Source organism: Patiria miniata, unplaced genomic scaffold (genome assembly GCF_015706575.1).
Source record: "Patiria miniata isolate m_02_andy unplaced genomic scaffold, ASM1570657v1 HiC_scaffold_19, whole genome shotgun sequence".
NCBI lineage: Eukaryota > Metazoa > Echinodermata > Asteroidea > Valvatida > Asterinidae > Patiria > Patiria miniata.
Window position 1 is genome coordinate 2,630,041 of NW_024037057.1, and position 19,742 is coordinate 2,649,782.

Here is a 19,742-nt window from a genome sequence, read left to right on the forward strand (position 1 = left end):
AATATAGACAGGTTTTTTCTTCGGACACTTGGCCTCCGAAAATCAATAGGTGTGTGTGTATGGGGGGGGGGGGCCTCGTGCCATACTTTCAATGGGAGTGCTGTTCAAATCCGACGATTATTAACAACAAGCTGATTTACCCGATCATAGATCGGGTAGGGCGTAGTGTTGGGGATGAAAATGTGGGGAGTTAAATGTAAATGGGGGATATAGTTGGGGAGACATGCAGTTATAGAAAGGCAATTTCTGTGGTGTGATCTAAGGCAATTTCTGACCAATAAAACCAATTTGAGCAAAAGATCTTCTTTTAAAGTTTTTGAGTTTGGAGTAATTGAATCAGCTACATGTATTCTGAGCAATAGAATCATTATTGTAGGCTACAATATTTTTATTCGGGGAAGAAAAAGTGGGGGGGGGGGGACCAAACAATGCCCCCCGCCTCAAAATGTGTGTGTGTGGGGGTGGGGGGGGGTGGGCGGGGGGGGGGGGTGGGGGGGTTCCCCCTGTCCCCCGTCGATTTACGCACATGATAATTATGTACCGTGGCAACTGTCTGTAAATGTCGCCGTTGGTCTGTTAAATTGGCTTTTTGTGAGGCAGTCGCATTTGGAAAACGTAGTGAAAAGGTTACTGTAGTACACAGGCGAAGGCTGGTTTAAATCATAATGCAATAAAACGTGAAGGTGTCATTTGAAATGAAAATGTTGAGTGTTACCATAAAATTACAAACGGTCTGAATCATGGAGGAAAGTCATAATTAAGTTTCAGTATTGGACTCTTCAACAAACGTAAACTTGAACTTCTTACAATTTGCGAGACCGTCTGCGAGGAAAAAGTCGATTTAACTTTTATTGAAGTTGGTTCAACCATCTATATAAGAGCAAGTTTTACTCTGCCTCCGAGAAATGTTTGCTCCTGAAAGGATCCGAGACCGCGGCTTCACGTCCGTGGAAAAATGTGGGTGTCTCGCGCCGTGTCGGACACTTTTTCGTCGATTTTTTTTGTGACTGCGTTTAAGATCGCGATATTTGAAGCAATGCATCGATCCTTCGTTGGCCCCAAGCAGGCCCCCGAAATTATAACGCAACACTGAATTATACGTGGCGGGCAGCGAACTCACAACGCTCAGCCTTGGTGGTGGAAGCATGGAGCTGTAAACACATTATGGAAGCAACAGCACTCTATCACGCGACGCCACATGCTTGCGCTTCATATAGCGAGCACCGTAGACCCAACCTCGTTTCCAGGGTGTGGAGCAGGCTGCAGTACGCGTTGCCATCGACAGTTTTGCATAGCCCGGAAAAACTACGCAGTGTAGACTTTCGATTGGTCAGACCGCGCAAGGCATACTAATGTTAGTCCTTCTGAGTATTCGTTGCACTCGGCGCAGGGGCGGCAAGCAAAGCACATGAAAGAATAGGGACACTTGGAGGCCACGCACCATGGAGAATTTTTTTTTTTTTTGCAGAACAGCCGAGTAGCACACGTAAACGCAACCCCTAATTCGAAGCCGCTGACCTCGCACTGTCTAGACACGCAGAAAAGCCAGCACAGGGGGCGGCCAGGCAGTCAAAGTGAAAGCGCACACGACGGCAAATTCCTGCGCAAAACGCAGTCACGACAAATCGACGAAACGGATCGCCGGTCCGTACGGGAAAATCAGGACGACCCGAAGCGTCCGACCCGGCGGAAGACACCCTCCGCATTTTTCCACGGACGTGGAGCGATTTTGGCGCCGCGGGAGCCCGCGGTCTCGGATCCTTTCATGAGCAAACATCGTCTCGGAGGCCGAGTTAAACTCTCTCTTATATAAATAGATATATCACAGAATATTGTACAATACACCGTAACCAAGCTGCCTCTGTCCGTATTTTGTGCACGGGCGGACAATATTACCATTACCAGTATATTTTTTTGGGTGTCAGGGAATGGGGTTCGCATTATTTTTAACGAATCTCGATGCAAAAAAAAATTGACAGAGCTGAGGGGGAGGGGGGTGACCCCCAAAACCCTCCTGGATCCGCGCCTGATAACTACACTGCCACTCGAGTAAACGTCCAGTGGAAAGGCACTCTTTGTCACTCTTCTTGTCCTTATAGCAGGTCAACCAACAATGCCCCCGGCTGATTGCAGGTTTCACTATGAGCCATGTTAACAGACTGTAACTCTCACTGAGCATGCACCCCGCGAGTAAAAAAAATAATGACTTTTCAAATTAGTTGTCAGAGTATTAATAAAATACACCAACATTTTTAACAACTTCAACCACAATGAAAATAAGGACAATTCACCAACATTTTGTCGATGGGCCCAAGCGTTTCACAGGCTATTCCGGAGGTAATATTTCCTCTAACTGCAGTTTTTGTTTGCAAAAGAAAATCAACGACAACGACATTTGGCATACTCTGGATAAAGAAATGTAAGCAATAAATAAATAAATCGATAAATAAACGAAAATTCGTAACAGCTATTAATGCTTTAACGAATCTACTCAAATCTCAATATAACCAAATCGAATAATTGTCGGACATTTCACGATGACGCTCTAAAATATAAGCAAAAACATTCCTCTGTTTATACCTACTAAAACGCTAGCAAGCCTGTAAAATTCTTCTCCCAACAAGTCGCCTTTACAAAATGAGCCAAAATGCCTGTTGTTTAGTTGTTATTGTCAAATGTAGGTATGCATTTAGACAAAATGGACATTTTCTGGTAGTATTCTATACGTTCAGTTTCGCAACGGCCTACTTTTTAGCCTTGAAATGGGCATATGAATGGTCATATAGCACTTAGGTCCAGTACACTTGAAATAAACCAGTGTCATCATTTTATAGTACACTGCAATGGTAATGCAAAAAATGAAACTGTACAAAACCGAGAGCAGATGAGATTTGAAGGTTTGCATGGTGAAGGGTAATAATAAGGTAAGTTGTTGCGGTAGCACCATGTGGTCAAATCTCCTTTGAGAGAATCTGTGGTTCTCCGGTTCTTTTCAGAACCACACATACTCACAAAAGAGATTTTGCCACACGGTGCTGCCGCAAAAACTGAACCGAGAACACCTGGGTAGGTTTTCAGATAGTTGTCTGTAACTCTCAAAATCGCGAGAGGGCGCAATATCAAAGTGGGTAAAATAGAAACAGCAGCGTCATTTGCAAATAACAAGCCGGGCGGTGCTCTGTGAATTAAAAGATCCTACAAGGGGAGTTTTAATACCATTGTATCAGTGCGGTCAATGTGTAGAGGGGTACAATGTCATGGGCCAGTGCAATAATTATTGGGGCCTAATCTACTTTATCGATTGTGTCAACAAGCGTTGAAGTCAAGTGGTTCGGTTGTCAAAGATGTGATTCAATAATTATTGTAGTGATGTGCCTTGGAGACTTTGTCCTCACGCGGCGTTACACACCCACAGGACTTTGACTTTGAACACCAAAATCTCGCAACAGTTGCATTCATTGATACTCAGGAAGAATTTTTTTAAAGCCGAGGCTAGGTAACAGAAACCCACAAATTTGATTTAATACATCTAAAGTAAAACAATAGTAAAACATTTCAACAAAAATACAGAAGCTTATAAGTATTGTAAGATTGAGTGACGTTGCTCGTTGTTTTGTGCCAGGATTTTTTTCTAGAGGGGGACAAAACATAGCTTTCCTAACAAATTCCTGAATATTCAATATATAAGTTTAATATAAGTCGATATATAAGTTTCAGAGGGGGCGGGGACATTTTGCCCCCCAACCCAACCCATTAAATTTACACCACTATGACTTCGCACCATTTCCTTTCTTTTTTTTCTCTTTTGTCCCCCTTTTTTATTTTGCTTTTCCAGGGGGCAAGTGCACCCCCTAGCCCCCCCCCCCTCGCGACGCCCATGGTGCCAGGCGTTGAGAGGTAGCAAAGGTAACAAAAGTGCTAGACACGAGTACACCGCATGATCGCTGTGACTTTGAACCGCTCGACATGCATTGTGCTACAAAAATAGCTGTTGGTTTTCCCGACATTGCGAAATTGGAGTGGTATATTACACAGTGGATACGAATCCATTACAATCATCATCTGGATGTCTGCATTCCCTCACAGCGATAGTACTATGCTTCAATTGTTACCCTTTGCAAGACATTGAAAGTTCATACAAGGTAGGTGCCAAAGTATATAAATACCAGTGCAATATGTGGGTAACCATTTTAACCATTTTATATGTTCATAAAGTAATTGCGATTGCTTACGTGCCTGGTGATGAAGTCGTGGAAATGCATATTACAATAAATTTTGGTTAATAGACAAACTAAACCGTGGTTAAAACAACAAGCTCAATCTTACGGGCAGTGACTGAACAAACTTAGGTTATTGACAGTACACACTTATTTGTATATATATAATTGCATTGGCTCGTAACAGGGTGGTCTGAATGATGAACTTAAAAGAAATTATTTTATTTTTTATTCTCACAAATATCATTTTTCCCATTTATTACAATTTTGCAAATCGAGTTATTACGATCTTTATAAAGCATGTTTAACAATCGTGAATGATATACACAACATTAATTTTGATGTACTATATAAATGTATATAGGAACCATTGGTTATAATATATGGTGTTATCATTTTTAATATACTTACATAATAGTTTGATTACAAAGAGTAAATGGGAAAGATTGATATCGGTGTATGCTAAAACAGCTGGTTTCTATGTACGCTATTATGATGACAGAAGAAATTTGTTACTATGTAACACTAAAAAAAAGGTGAAAATACCTGTTCTAGAATGAAACTAGACATGCAAACCTTTTATTGGGCTATAATGATAAGCACGCGGGCCTTATGAAGCACCTTATCGCATTCCACCCCTGGACTTCAATAGCCCCCATTACCCCGTTGAGACAAAATAAAACTGCGCTGTTTTTATATTACCCCTTCGCTACCTTAAAATTCAAACAACGGCTGCACAACTTAGTAAAAGGTTTGTGACAAATCGCAAGATGATTTCTCAGATTTTCAATCATTTTTTTCAACCAATATGCATCACAAATGTTACGATACGTTGTCCCACTATGGCACTGGGAATGTCTTTTCTCCCTTTTTTCGTAGATGGTGGAAGCTGCAGCCACATCCGTGCTGGGTACGATCAGTCGGGGACACCTCGAATGCCCGATTTGTTGCTGTCGTTTCACCGATCCCAAGATACTGGATTGTCTGCATAGTTTCTGCCTGAATTGTCTGAAAGAGTTCACCAGTAGACAACTACCCAAGGCACACGAGATTACTTGCCCAGTTTGCAGGCGGGTAACTGCGGTACCAGACACCAGATTGCAGGGTCTACCCAACTGCTTTTTCCTGAGTGCCCTCGTCGATGAATTCAACAAGCAGGAGCGGTTGCTGGGAGATGCACCAGCGGATATTCGTACATGTGAGGAATGTGACGAGGGCTTAGAAGCCGTCTCAAGGTGCTTGGACTGCTGTAAAATTATCTGCACTAAGTGCCTCGAAGCCCACGAACGCATGAAATCCACGAGACACCATCGGATCGTTAGAAAAGAACAGAACAGATTTGATGTAACCCCGATCGAACCTCGAAAGAAAGATACTCCGCAATGTAACCAGCACACTAACCAGGATCTATGTTTTTACTGCGAGACATGCCAGGCATTGGCGTGCGGGAAATGTGCTGAGTTAGATCATCGAACAGCGGAACATGAATATAGAGAAGTCGCTGATGCCATTCAATCATACCGCCAGGATGTCGGCGAGATTCTGCAGAGGTTCGAACAGAGCAGAGAGGAATTCAAAGTCGCCGATGATTCACTGACGCATGCAAAAAACCGGGTCAGAATCATGGTCGCCCGGGCTTGTAAAGACATTGCCGCCAAAGAAGAAGAAGAGATTGCAAAGATCAGAAACAAGTCTCGGCTACTTAGAAACAAAGTAACACTAATCGGTGAGACACGAGTTAGGAAATTCGAGGAAGTCCAGAAAAGCAGCCGTGACAAGATGGAGCGGGCCGAACAAATCGTAGCGACAGTCAACGACTTGATGCAGCAAGCTGACGACTTCGAGCTTTTGAATCTCAAACCGAAGGTGATGAATAACTTAGAGTTCCAGGATGAACTCGAATTTGAGCAGGCACAGCATGAGCTCTCATTCATCGGGGTCAAATGTCAAGATGTCGTAGCAGATACAGACCTCGGTGAAGTACTTCAGGAAGAAAAGTGGCAGTTGAAAGTAGAGTTTGGTGATACGGGGCCAGAAGATGGGAAATTGGAGTTTGCTGCAGGCGTCGCATGTCTAAGCAATGGTGACATAGCCGTAACCGACTTATGGAAACAGCAGTTGATGGTGTTTACTTCTACTGGGGAGTATAAAGAAAGTATTGGTGGGGAGCTTTTGAATGACCCCGGATTAGTTGCTGTGACCGTTGGTGGTCTTCTTCTTGTCGAAGATGAAAAGTATGTAAAGGTGTTGGACTCCGGTCTATTATACATTAGCCAGTTCGAAGCATTACCGGACGATGCAGTCGATGAGGATGGCTATACTGGTATCGCTGTGGACAAGGAGAATCGCATAGCAGTGGCAGACCCCGTCAGAAAGATGATTTCTTTGCACCGTCTGGATGGGTCCTTAATTAGAACCATTCCAAATGACATGGTCAGTGGTGGCTTGGCTATCGGGATCAGGGAACGCTTGATTTTTACAAACGTCTTTGAGAGTAAGTTGATTTGCATTACCTATACGGGAGATGAGGTGTTCAGTGTCGATACTTCACTTGACGGGGAACCTGTAAGACCCGGGCAAGTGTGCTGCGATGATGCTGGGGACATCTATGTTGCCGTTGGTATCGGGAAAGGTCAAAGCAGTGATTCCGATAAAGGCAGTGAAAGCGACGAAGCCGATGACGGCAGTGAAGGCGATGAAGGCAGTGGAGGATTTGATAGCTGTGAAGTGCACCATTATTCACCTGCGGGAGTCTTCATTGGGCGGGTGGCTCGCGGACTTCACAATCCCTTCAGCCTGACATTCACTCAAAGCGGAGACCTCGTAGTGGCTGATAGGAACTCCGTCAAGATCTTTCAGCGAGTGTGAGACAGATAGAGGCTGTACAACAACCCGTCTTAAGTGACAACACCCACATGCTTCGGTCCGTTTGGCCTGATGTTCCCAGGGATTGGTCCACACGTATTAAATATTGAACGGTTCGTGTGATTCCTTTGGGCGCAAACTATCCGACACAGAAACTCATACTATTTTAATAACACCACTCATTTAGCATACCAGCACAAAATGATCAGAGTTCTTCCCAAATCACTGAGAATTTCTTGAATGTGAATGCAGCCCTACGTAAGGCAACAAGTTGACCATATGATTCATATTCCTTGATAACGCGCAAACCATGATCTGCTTGGTGCGGTACAGGGAAACATGGGCGAAAGAAAACTGTCCCTGAAAAACGACGCATTGGACTCAATACGAAAAATCATTCAGTCTTTATATCGGGGTTTAGATTTCAAATCCCTACTGAAAAGTAAACGTGACCCTTTTCAGGCATGGTTTGGCTAGGACTCACCTGCGCATGGCGCCTACTTCCAGCAGTCCACAAATACAACACTTTCTCCGATGCAGGAGACAAGAGCGTAGACTGAGCCTGCGCACTCCCTCGACATGATCCGCTTTCCCAGACCACGTGACTCTGAGTAAGGGCTTCAATTGGACCACTCGGACCATTTGTAGTGTAACAAGAAAGTTGTGTTATTTTGGTGATATATTCATTGATATATCTTCGGCACGTGCCTTTTTTTTTGGAGGGGGGCAAGGGTGAAATTTGGCTCGGGTTTGTTGTATTTTTTATTGCGACATGTTCAAAATAACAGTGTTGTAGTACTCGTACTCGGTACTCGTACTCGAGTACTACTCGAGTACTTTTAGACCTAATCTTTCATGTCTGTATCTTAGCTGTGTGGCATTTCCTTGGAAAATACATTGATATGAGACTGCTGTTTCAGATTAAAAAACAAATTAATTTCAAATGATTGAAATGTGCTGACAAAGACCAAGTGATTACCAGTACACGAAGCCGCATTTGGAAAAACAAATACTCGTACTCGTACTCGGAATACAAGTACTCGTACTCGTACTCAGAAGTACAAGTACTCGTACTCGTTCTCGTACTCGGACGTTCAAGTATTCGTACTCATACTCGTTCTCGGCAACCTAGGTACTCGGCAGTACTCGGTACTCGGAAAAAAGTACTCGACTACAACACTGCAAAATAACTGACTAAATAATCTCACTTTTGTTTTAATGTTTTTGGTTTTTCGATTTTAGTTCTTTTTCCAAATTTCATCATCAGTGTAAATACTCTGAGCACCTTCATCTTTAATAATCAAACCGTCTTCATAGTTAAATTTTGCATGTGCATTGCCAGTTGACGTCTTGTGATATCAGTTCAAAGTTTTAGTCCATTGGTATTGGCAATGGTAAGCACTTTAAGATACAGACACCGCATGTAAAAAAAAATGATTTAACAAGACAAAAGTCTTAATTGCACTCATCTGAATACAATGCAAAGTCGACTGATTTCTAATCAAATTTAACGAAAATCTTCAGAGTGTATAGACTTTAAAAAATGTTGTAAACATGCTGTCATCTAAAATGCGATTCTTCGTTTCATGTAAGTAAAGAAAATGTGTAGACTGAATCACAATGTTGTAAGATATCAATAATTTACCTTACTCTTGCTTAATTTTATTTTTGAACAGAACACGCTTGTAGTCATTAAAATTCACAAAAATCTTTTCTTAGTTAAGTGTGGCGTTATCCCAGGCTTAGTCAAATTTTAAAAGTGTTAGGCAGGAAATTTAAATATGTTGAAAATGTTCTGTAGACTATAATTTTCCATGCATCAGACCAAAAAATCGCATTTCTCTTTTACTTTAATAAATACTATCTCATGATGCTGATCAGTGTAAATTGCAAGTATTTGTTCAGTTGTTTACGTTATTAAAACGAATAGTAGATTATTGCATAAGGTACTGAATTTCCGTCTGTTGTCGTGATGAAGTTCACGCATGGAGCCGTGTTATAAACGCATGATGCGTAAACGCTCAAAACGCTGGTTAATTTTGGTTGGTTGAAAAAGTTGATAAGAATTGTTACCCACATAGTGTAAAATTTTCCAAATAACCGACATGGGTAAAATGACTAATTTCAATGAACTGTTTTTACCAGGTGAGCAGCCCAACAGTTGGTTAACATGAATACCCAACAGAATGGGCAAAATGTGCCGAACGTTTGGTAAACATTTGGGAAAAATGTGAAAATCTTGCACAGTGTTAATTAAAATTTAACAAACTTTTTTCAACCAACCAAATTTTAACCAGCGTTTTAAAGGTGTAATTAAGCATTGGATTTTTTTTCCTTTTGCTCTGTTAACCTGCATGAACGGAGGGCTCACAATGAACATTCTTCCAGACAGAAAGATTTAACAAAAGACAATCACTACCAATCACGTTTTCGCATCAGTTTATCCTGAACATCCCTGAAAAAAACTGTTTATAATTTTTTGTCTGTTTCCTTTAATGCATTAGTTGGTTATGTACATGCTTGCAAAAACAACTTTAAAAAAAGACTTTGGATACAATACCGTAACATTGTAATTTGATATAATTGTAATCAGGTCCCAACCATGACTAATTTGATCAGATAGAACATGGGGCCTCCACGCGACGCCTCTGGCCTTACTTTCAATGGCGGCGCTGTTCAAATCCGACGATTATTAACACTATATTACAGAATACTGTAAAACACACCGTAACCAAGCTGCCTCCTTCCGTATTTTGTGCACGGGCGGATAGTATTACCAGTTTAAGTATTTTGGGTGTCAGAGCACTTGGGGGGGGGGGGGGGGAGGGGGTTCATTATTTCCAACTAATCTCTATGCCAAAAAAAATTGACAGAGCTTGGGGTTTGACTCCCGAAACCCCCTGGATCCGCGCCTGATAACTACACAACCACTCGAGCAAAAGTCCAGCGGAAAGACACTCTTTGTCACTCTTCTTGTCTTTATGGTTAACCAACAACGCCCCGGCTGATTGCAGGTTTCACTATGAGCCATGTTAACAGACTGTAACTCTCTCTCTGAGCATGCAGCCCGCGAGGAAAAAAAATAATGACTTTTCAAATTGGTTGTCATAGTAGTAATAAAATACCCCAACATGTTTAACAACTTCAGCCACGATGAAAGTAAGGACAATTCACCACCATTTTGTCGATGGGCCCAATTAAGCTTTCCACAGACTATTAAGGCGATGACATTTCCTCCCACTGCAGTTTGTGTTTGCAAAAAAATAGCAATTAACGACAACGAAATTTTGCATACCTTGGTTAAAGAAATATAATCAAGAAATAAATAAATCGACAAATAAACGACAATTCGCAACAGCTTTTAATGCTTAACGAATCTACTCAAGTTTCAATATAACCAAATCGAATCATTGTCGAACATTTAACGATGACGCTAAAAAATATCAGCAAAAACATTCCTCTACTTATACCTATTAAACCGCTAGCGAGCCTTTAAAATTCTTCTTCCAACAAGTCGCATTTTACAAGCTGAGCTAAAAGGCCTATTATCATTGTTAAATGTAGGTATGCATTTGGACAAAATTGACAATTTCTGGTAGTATCCCATACATTCAGTTTCGCAAAGGCATACTTTTTAGCCTTGAAATGGGCATATGAAGGGTTGTATAGCATTTAGCTCCACTAGTACACTTGATATTAACCGGTGCCATCATTTTATAGTACACTCCAATGGTAATGCAATATATGAAACTGTATCAAACCGAGAGCAGATGAGATTTGAAGGTTTGCATGGTGAAGGGTAATAATAATGTGGGAAATTAGCGAAAATCATTGGGGCGCTCCATACTTCTTCAGCCCAACGAAATGTATACATTTGCCACAAAATGTTTACATTCGGGACGCGCACGCAAAAGAAACCAGGTACCACGTTAGCGAGTTCAACTAACGGCAGACCGTATTGTAGGCCTTTTCTCATTGTCGGGCTACATCATTGCACGTTTTCAAGCATTTTGATGTGCCTAGATCACTGGTTTTGATCTGAGCTGTGCTGTAATCCAATCAAGATATATCCTTGTTTGAACCTGATACTTGGGTACGTATCTGTACTACATTATTTTAGAAATCTAATTATTAAAATGGAAACTTTAATTAATACAAAATTGTGTAATATGCCAAAGCTCGTTAAGTTGTTTACTAATTGTAATTTCAGGGTTCTAAATTTTACTGCATCGTCACTGAGCCTAAAACACCTTTTTGTGAGGTCCCTGCAGTGCAAAATAAAGAAAGAAGAGATTCTGAAGTGTGTTGTCATCCGTGTTTTAATAAACCGGCGAAGCCCGCCGACGAGGCGACCCTAGATATGTGGCTTCACCGCTACAATAAGCTAAGTTGTTGCGGTAGCAACATGTGGTAAACATTGGTGTGAGTATGTGTGGTTCTCCGGTCATTTTCAGAACCCTACAAACTCACAAAATAGATTTTGCCACATGGTGCTACCACAACAACTTTACCGAGAGTGCCTGTGTAGGTTTTGAGAGTATTGTCTGTAACTGTCAAAATCGCAAGAGGGCGCGATATCAATGTGGGTAGAATAAAAACATCAGTGTCATTTCCAACTAACAAGCCAGGCGGTGCTCTGTGAAGTAAAAGAGCCAAGACGGAAAGTTTATCATTGTTCATATTTGCGTTCAATGTGTGGTTGGGTATAATGCCAAGTGCCAATGCAATCATTATAGGGGCCTAATTTACATTATCAATTGTGTCAACAAGCGTTGAAGTCAAGTGGTTTGGTTGGTAAAGAACTGTTGCAATATCGCAGTGATCTGAAGACTTTGTCCCCAGACGGCGTGATACACCCAACGGATATTAAACTTTAACACCAAAATTGAATCTTACAACAGTTGCATTCAATCATATTCTGGAAGATATTTTTGTTAAAGCCGAGGCTACGTTAAAGAAACCAACAAGTCCAATACTCCAAGATTCAAACAATAGTAATACATATGACTTAAATACAAAAGCTTCTTTTTATTGTCAGATTGAGTGACATTGCTGGTCGTTTTGTGCCAGGCGTTGAGAGGTACCGTTGCAAAGGTAACAGAACTTCTAGACACGAACACACCGCATTATCTACATGTATGTGACTTTGATCCTCTCGATACGCATTGTGCTACAAAAATAGCTGTTGGTTTTTCCTGACATTAGGAAATTGGAGTAGTATATTACACAGTGAATAAGAATCAATTCCACTCAATATTCGGATGTCTGCATTCCCTCACAGCGATAGTTCTCTTCTTCAATTGTTACCCTTTGCAAGAAATTGAAAGTTCATATACAAGGTAGGTGTCATAGTATATAGACAAGTACAATATGTGGGTATAAATTTCAACCCTATACATTCATAAAGTAAATGCGATTGCTAACATGCCTGGTGAACTTTGGAATTGCATGTTAAAATAAATGTTTACAGACAAATTCAACAGCTGTACTGGCTAATACAACTAGCTCAAACATAGGGGCAGAGATTGAATGAACCTAGGTTACCTACAGTACAGACTTATTTGCATGTGTTCATTGGCGATCAACTGGGTGGTCTGTAGTAGATACTGAATCATGAACTGTTTTCATTCTCACTCATATCACGGCGCAAACATAATAGTTTGATTACAAAGGGTGAATGGGAAAGATTGATATCGGTGTATGCTGAAACAATCGGTTTCTATAAACGCGTATAATGACGGACGCTATTTGTCAGTAAGTAACATTGAAACTAGATATGCAAACATTGTATTCGTTTTGAGTACGCGGGCCTCATGAACAACCAATTATCGCATCCCACCCCTGGACTTCAGTAGCCCAGAAAACCCCGTTGAGACACCAAAAATAGACGTGCACAGTTACAATGGAGTATATTACCCCTTCGCCACATTGAAATCAAAATCACGGCAGCGCAACTCAGTACAAGGTTTGTGACCAAGTGCTAGTTGAATTCTCAGATTTTCTATCATTTTTTTTCATTGAACCAGTATGCATCGGAATTGTTACGATACGTTATTACGCTATGGTGCTGGGTATGTCTTTTCACTCTTTTTGTCGTAGATGGTGGAAGCTGCAGCCAAATCAGTGCTTGGTACGATCAGTCGGGGACACCTCGAATGCCCGATTTGTTGCTGTCGTTTCACCGATCCCAAGATGCTGGACTGTCTGCATAGTTTCTGCCTGAATTGTCTGAAAGAGTTCACCAGGAGACAACTACCCAAGGCACACAAGATTACTTGCCCAGTTTGCAGGCGGATAACTGCGGTACCAGACACCGGATTGCAGGGTCTACCCAGCTGCTTTTTCCTGAGTTCCCTCGTCGATGAATTCAACAAGCAGGAGCGGTTGCTGGGAGACGCGCCAGCGAATGCTCCAACGTGTGAGGAATGTGACGAGGGCTTAGAAGCCGTCTCAAGGTGCGTAGACTGCTGCAAATTCATCTGCACAAAATGCCAAGAAGCCCACGAACGCATGAAATCCATGAGACACCATCGGATCATTGGAAAAAAAGAACACAAATTCGCTGAAGCCTTGATCGGTCCTCGAAAGAAAGACAATTTGAAATGTAACAAACACCATAACCAGGATATATGTCTTTACTGCGAGACATGCAAGACTTTGGCGTGTGCGGCATGTGCTGCATTAGATCATCGAGGAACGGAGCATGAATACAGAGAGGTCGCAGATGCCATACGATCGTATCGTCAGAATGTCGGCGAGATTCTGCAAAGGTTCGAGCAGAGCAGAGAGGAATTCAAAGTCGCCGACGATTCACTATCACATGCAAGGAACAGGTTGAGAATCAAAGTCGCCCGGGCTTGTAAAGACGTTACCACCAAAGAGGAAGAAGAGATCTCAAAGATCAGAAACAAATCTCGCCTTCTGAGGGACAAAGTAACCCAAATCGGAGAAGCACGAGAAAGGAAGTTCGAAGAAGTCCAGAAAAGCAATCGTGACAAGATGAAGCGGGCTGAGCAAATCGTAGCGACAGTCAGCGACTTGATGCAGCAAGCTGACGACTTTGAGCTATTGGACCTCAAACCAAAGGTGATGCACAACTTACAGTTCCAGGATGAACTCGAATTTGAGCAAGCACAGCATGAGCTCTCATTCATTGGGGTCAAATGTCAAGATGTCGTGGCAGATACAGACATCGGTGATGTACTTCAGGAAGAAAACTGGCAGTTGAAAGTAGAGTTTGGTGAGACGGGGCCAGAAGATGGGACATTTCTATGTGCTGCAGGCGTCGCGTGTCTAAGCAATGGTGACATAGCCGTAACCGACATGGAGAAATCGAAGTTGATGGTTTTTACTTCCACTGGGGAGTATAAACAAAATGTTGATGGGGAGCAGTTGAATAACCCTGGATTTGTTGCTGTGACCACTGGTGGTCTTCTTCTTGTCGCAGATACAAATTATGTAAAGGTGTTGGACTCCAGTCTATCGGTCATTAGACAGTTTACAACATCACCGGACGATGCAGACGATAAGACTGATTTATCTGATATCACTGTGGACAAGGAGAATCGGATAGCAGTGGCAGACTCAAAGAGAAAAATTATTTCTTTGCACCATTTGGATGGGTCCTTAATTAGAATCATTCCCAATGACATGTTCGGTGGTGGTTTGGCCATCGGGATTAGGGAACGCTTGGTCTTCACAAACTTCTATGAGAGCAAGTTGATTTGCACTACCTATACGGGAGATGAGGTGTTCAATGTCGATACTTTACTTGACGGGGAACCAGCATGTCCCTGGGGCGTGTGCTGCGATGATGCTGGGGACATCTATGTTAACGTTGGTGTCAAAGAAGGTGAAAGCAGGGAAGACTGTGAAGACAAAGACGGCAGTGAAGGCAGTGAAGGCGATGACGACAGTGTAGGCAGTGAACGATTTGATAGCTGTGAAGTGCACCATTATTCACCTGCGGGAGTCTTCATTGGGCGTGTGGCTCGCGGACTTCACTCTCCCGTCAGCCTGACATTCTCTCAAAACGGAGACCTCGTGGTGGCTGATGGGGTCTCCGTCAAGATCTTCCAGCGGGTGTGAGCCAGAGAGTCTGTTCAACAATCCATCTTAAGTGACAACACACACATTCATCGGTCCGTATTGGCCTGATGTTCGCATTGATTAGTCCCAGGCGCGGATCCACCCCAGCTCTGGCAATTTTTTTGCCATAGAAATTCATGATAAAAATGCGCCCCCCCCCCCCGACACCCAATTTTGTTTTGTTAGTAATAATGTCCGCTTTGGACCAAATACATACAGAGCCAGTTTGGTCAGGGGTATTATACATTATTACGCGATAAAGTGATACTTATCGTCGGTTCTGAACAGCGCCCCATTAAAAGTTTGGTACGAGCACCCCCCCCCCTTGCGTTTCGATTATACGGAGGCCAAGTATCCGGAGAAAAAAAACGTGCCTTCATTTCAGATTTTGTTTGCCGATGACCCCCCCCCCCCGCAAACAATTCTGGATCCACCCCTGAGTCCACACGTATTAACTATTGAACGGTACGTGTGATTCGTGTGGGCGCAAAATATCCAACACCGAAATTCATACTATTTTAATAACACTTCTCATTTAGCATACGAGTAAAAATGATCCGAGTTGTTCCCAACTCATTGTCAGCAAGCTGACGACTTTGAGCTTTTGGACCTCAAACCCAAGGTGATGCACAACTTAGAGTTCCAGGATGAACTCGAATTTGAGCAGGCACAGCATGAGCTCTCATTCATCGGCGTCAAATGTCAAGATGTCGTGGCAGATACAGACATCGGTGATGTACTTCAGGAAGAAAACTGGCAGTTGAAAGTAGAGTTTGGTGAGACGGGGCCAGAAGATTGGACATTTCTATGTGCTGCAGGCGTCGCGTGTCTAAGCAATGGTGACATAGCCGTAACCGACATGGAGAAATCAAAGTTGATGGTTTTTACTTCCACTGGGGAGTATAAACAAAATGTTGGTGGGGAGCAGTTGAAGAACCCTGGATTTGTTGCTGTGACCACTGGTGGTCTTCTTCTTGTCGCAGATAAAAAATTATGTAAAGGTGTTGGACTCCAGTCTATCGGTCACTAGACAGTTTGCAACATCACCAGACGATGCAGACGATCAGACTGATTTATCTGATATCACTGTGGACAAGGAGAATCGGATATCAAAATTATTTCATAATGTTTCATCTTTGTACGACCACATTGAGTTCCACTAGTCTACATGCATTTTAAATGTTTGTCAGAGTCGAGTCAGAGGTTAATTTTGGCATGATATTTCTCTTTCGAGTTATGCGATTTTCCAGTTTCCGTTAATTGAGATCCTAACATTTTTACAAAGAACATTTTCGATGGGGATTTGTTTTAGAAATTAATGTACCTAACATTGTTTTTAAACAAATATTTTGGATTTGTGCACGTTAATTTTCGAGAGCGCGCTACCAGGGGTGAACTTTCAGGCTTTATTTCAGGGTTTAGATTTCGCATCTCTACTGAAAAGTAAACGTGAACCTTTTGGTTGTGTTTGGTTTTTTTTAGGGGGGGGCAAGGGTAGAATGTGGCCGAGGTTTGTTGTCTTTTTTTATTGCAACATTTGTTCAAAAGAACTGACCAAATCTTCTGATTTTTGTTTTCATGCTTTTTTTTTTCGATCTCTGTTCTTTTTCCCTTGCAATGTAAATACGTTGAAGAGCTTCATCTAATTAAATAAAAATGTCTCAATAGTGAAATTATGCATGTACATTGCCCGTTGACGTCATGTGATATCAATTCAACTTTTTAGTATATTGGCATTGGTAGGCCCTTTAAGATACAGACAAAAAATACTAAAACACCAATTTTGATTTAACAAGAAAACAGTCTTCCTTGCACTCATCTGAATACAATGCAAAGTCGACTGATTTCAAATCAAATTTAACGAATATCTTCAGAGTGTATAGACTTTGAAAATGTTGTAAACATGTTGTCATCTAAAATGCGATTCTTCGTTTCATGTAAGTAATGAAAATGTGTAGACTGAATCTCAATGTTGTAAGATATCAATAATTTACCTTACTCTTGCTTAATTTTATGTTTGAACAGAACACGCTTGTAGTCATTAAAATTTACAAAAATCTTTTCTTAGTTAAGTGTGGCGTTATCACAGGCTTAGTCAAATTTAAAAAGTGTTATAGGTAGGAAATTTAAATATGTTGAATATGTTCTGTAGACTATAATGTTCCCATGCATAAGATAAAAAATCACTTTTCTCTTTTACTTTAATAAACACTATCTCATGATGCTGATCAGTGTAAATTGCAAGTATTTGTTCAGTTGTTTACGTTATTAAAACGAATGGTAGATTATCGCATAAGGTACTGCATTTCCGTCTGTTGTCGTGATGAAGTTCGCATGGAGCCGTGTTATAAACGCATGATGCGCACACGCTCAAAACGCTGGTTAATTTTGGTTGGTTGAAAAAGTTGATAAGAATTGTAACCCACATAGTGTAAAATTTTCCAAATAACCGACATGGGTAAAATGACTAATTTCAACGAACTGTTTTTACCAGGTGAGCAGCCCAACAGTTGGTTAACATAAATACCCAACAAAATGGGCAAAATGTGCCGAACGTTTGGTAAACATTTGGGAAAAATTTGAAAATCTTGCACAATGTTAATTAAAATTTAACAAACTTGTTTCAACCAACCAAATTTTAAGCAGCGTTTTAAAGGTGTAATCAAGCATTGGATTTTTTTTCCTTTTGCTCTGTTAACCTGCATGAACGGAGGGCTCACAATGAACATTCTTCCAGACAGAAGGATTTAACAAAAAACAAATATTACCAATCACGTTTTCGCATCAGTTTATCCTGAACATCCCTGAAAAAAAACTGTTTATAAGTTTCTGTCAGTTTCCTTTTATGCATTAGTTGGTTATGTACATGCTTGCAAAAACAACTCAAAACAAAAGGGTTTAGATACAATACCGTAACATTGTACTTTGATATAATTGTAATCAGGTCCCAACCATGACTAATTTGATCAAATAGAACATGGGGGTTTCATCAGCCCAAAAAAAGGAAATGTATACATGTTTTTTCTTCGGACACTGGACCTCCGAAAATCAATAGGTGGAGAGGGAAGGTTGGCCTCTGTCCTTACTTTCAATGGCGGCGTTGTTCAAATCCGACGATTATTAACACTATATTACAGAATACTGTAAAATACACCGTAACCAAGCTGCCTCCTTCCGTATTTTGTGCACGGGCAGATAGTATTACCAATATAATTATTTTGGGTGTCAGAGCATTGGGGGGGGGGGTTCATTATTTTCAACGAATCTCTACGCCAAAAAAAATGACAGAGCTGGGGGTTTGACTACCAAAAACCCCTGGATCCGCGCCTGATAACTACACAACCACTCGAGCAAAAGTCCAGCGGAAAGACACTCTTTGTCACTCTTCTTGTCTTCATTGCAGGGTTAACCAACAACGCCCCGGCTGATTGCAGGCTTCACTATGAGCCATATTAACAGACTGTAACTCTCTCTCTCTCTTAAGCATGCAACCCGCGAGGGAAAAAAATAATGCCTTTTCATTGGTTGTCATGTTAGTAATAAAATACCCCAACATTTTTAACAACTTCAGCCACGATGAAAGAAAGGACAATTCACCAACATTTTGTCGATGGGCCCAATGAAGCTTTCCACAGACTATTCCAGCGATGACATTTCCTCCCACTGCAGTTTGTGTTTGCAAAAAAAAAAAAAACGACAACGAAATTTGGCATACCCTGGTTGAAGAAATATGATCAAGAAATAAATAAATCGACAAATAAACGACAATTCGCAACAGCTTTTAATGCTTAAACGAATCTACTCAAGTTTCAATATAACCAAATCGAATCATTGTCCAACATTTCACGATGACGCTCAAAAATATAAGCAAAAACATTCCTCTACTTATACCTATTAAAACGCTAGCATGCCTTTAAAATTCTTCTTCCAACAAGTCGCATTTTACAAGCTGAGCTCAAAGGCCTGTTATCATTGTTAAATGTATGTATGCATTTGGACACAATTGAAAAATTCTGGTAGTATTCCATACATTCAGTTTCGCAAAGGCATACTTTTTAGCCTTGAAATGGGCATATGAAGGGTTGTATAGCATTTAGCTCCACTGGTACACTTGAAATTAACCAGTGCCATCATTTTATAGTACACTCCAATGGTAATGCAATATATGAAACTGTATCAAACCGAGAGCAGATGAGATTTGAAGGTTTGCATGGTGAAGGGTAATCATTATGTGGGGAATTAGCGAAAATCATTGAGGCGCTACATACTAATTTGGTTATTCTATGCGCTCCATACTTCTTCAGCCCCACGAAATGTATACATTTGCCACAAAATGTATACATTCGGGACGCGCACGCAAAAGAAACCAGGTACCACGTTAGCGAGTTCAACTAACGGCAGACCGTAATGTAGGCCTTTTCTCATTGTCGGGCTACATCATTGCACGTTATCAAGCATTTTGATGAAGCTAGATCACTGGTTTTAAACTGAGCTGTGCTGTGCTGTAATCCAATCAAGACATATCCTTTTTTGAACCTGATACTTGGGTTCGTATCTGTACTACATTATTTT

General features: G+C 41.3%; 2 protein-coding genes across 2 annotated transcripts; both read left to right on the forward strand.

The window, feature by feature from the left end:
• The first annotated feature begins 5,078 nt into the window (after positions 1-5,078).
• Positions 5,079-7,085, forward strand: LOC119725237 (E3 ubiquitin-protein ligase TRIM56-like). Its single transcript, XM_038196585.1, has 2 exons — positions 5,079-6,837; positions 6,919-7,085. The coding sequence occupies exons 1-2, from the start codon at positions 5,097-5,099 to the stop codon at positions 7,083-7,085; spliced, it is 1,908 nt and encodes a 635-aa protein (XP_038052513.1). The 5' UTR covers positions 5,079-5,096.
• Positions 7,086-13,181: 6,096 nt separating this feature from the next.
• LOC119725236 (E3 ubiquitin-protein ligase TRIM56-like) lies at positions 13,182-15,170 on the forward strand. Its single transcript, XM_038196583.1, has 2 exons — positions 13,182-14,922; positions 15,004-15,170. The coding sequence occupies exons 1-2, from the start codon at positions 13,182-13,184 to the stop codon at positions 15,168-15,170; spliced, it is 1,908 nt and encodes a 635-aa protein (XP_038052511.1).
• Positions 15,171-19,742: the final 4,572 nt, after the last annotated feature.

Coding starts and splice junctions, on each gene's coding strand:
- LOC119725237 (XM_038196585.1), top strand. CDS start 5,097: ATGGTGGAAGCTGCAGCCACATCCGTGCTGGGTACGATCAGTCGGGGA. Junction 6,838..6,918: donor GGACATCTATGTTGCCGTTG/GTATCGGGAAAG, acceptor AAGGCGATGAAG/GCAGTGGAGGATTTGATAGC.
- LOC119725236 (XM_038196583.1), top strand. CDS start 13,182: ATGGTGGAAGCTGCAGCCAAATCAGTGCTTGGTACGATCAGTCGGGGA. Junction 14,923..15,003: donor GGACATCTATGTTAACGTTG/GTGTCAAAGAAG, acceptor ACGACAGTGTAG/GCAGTGAACGATTTGATAGC.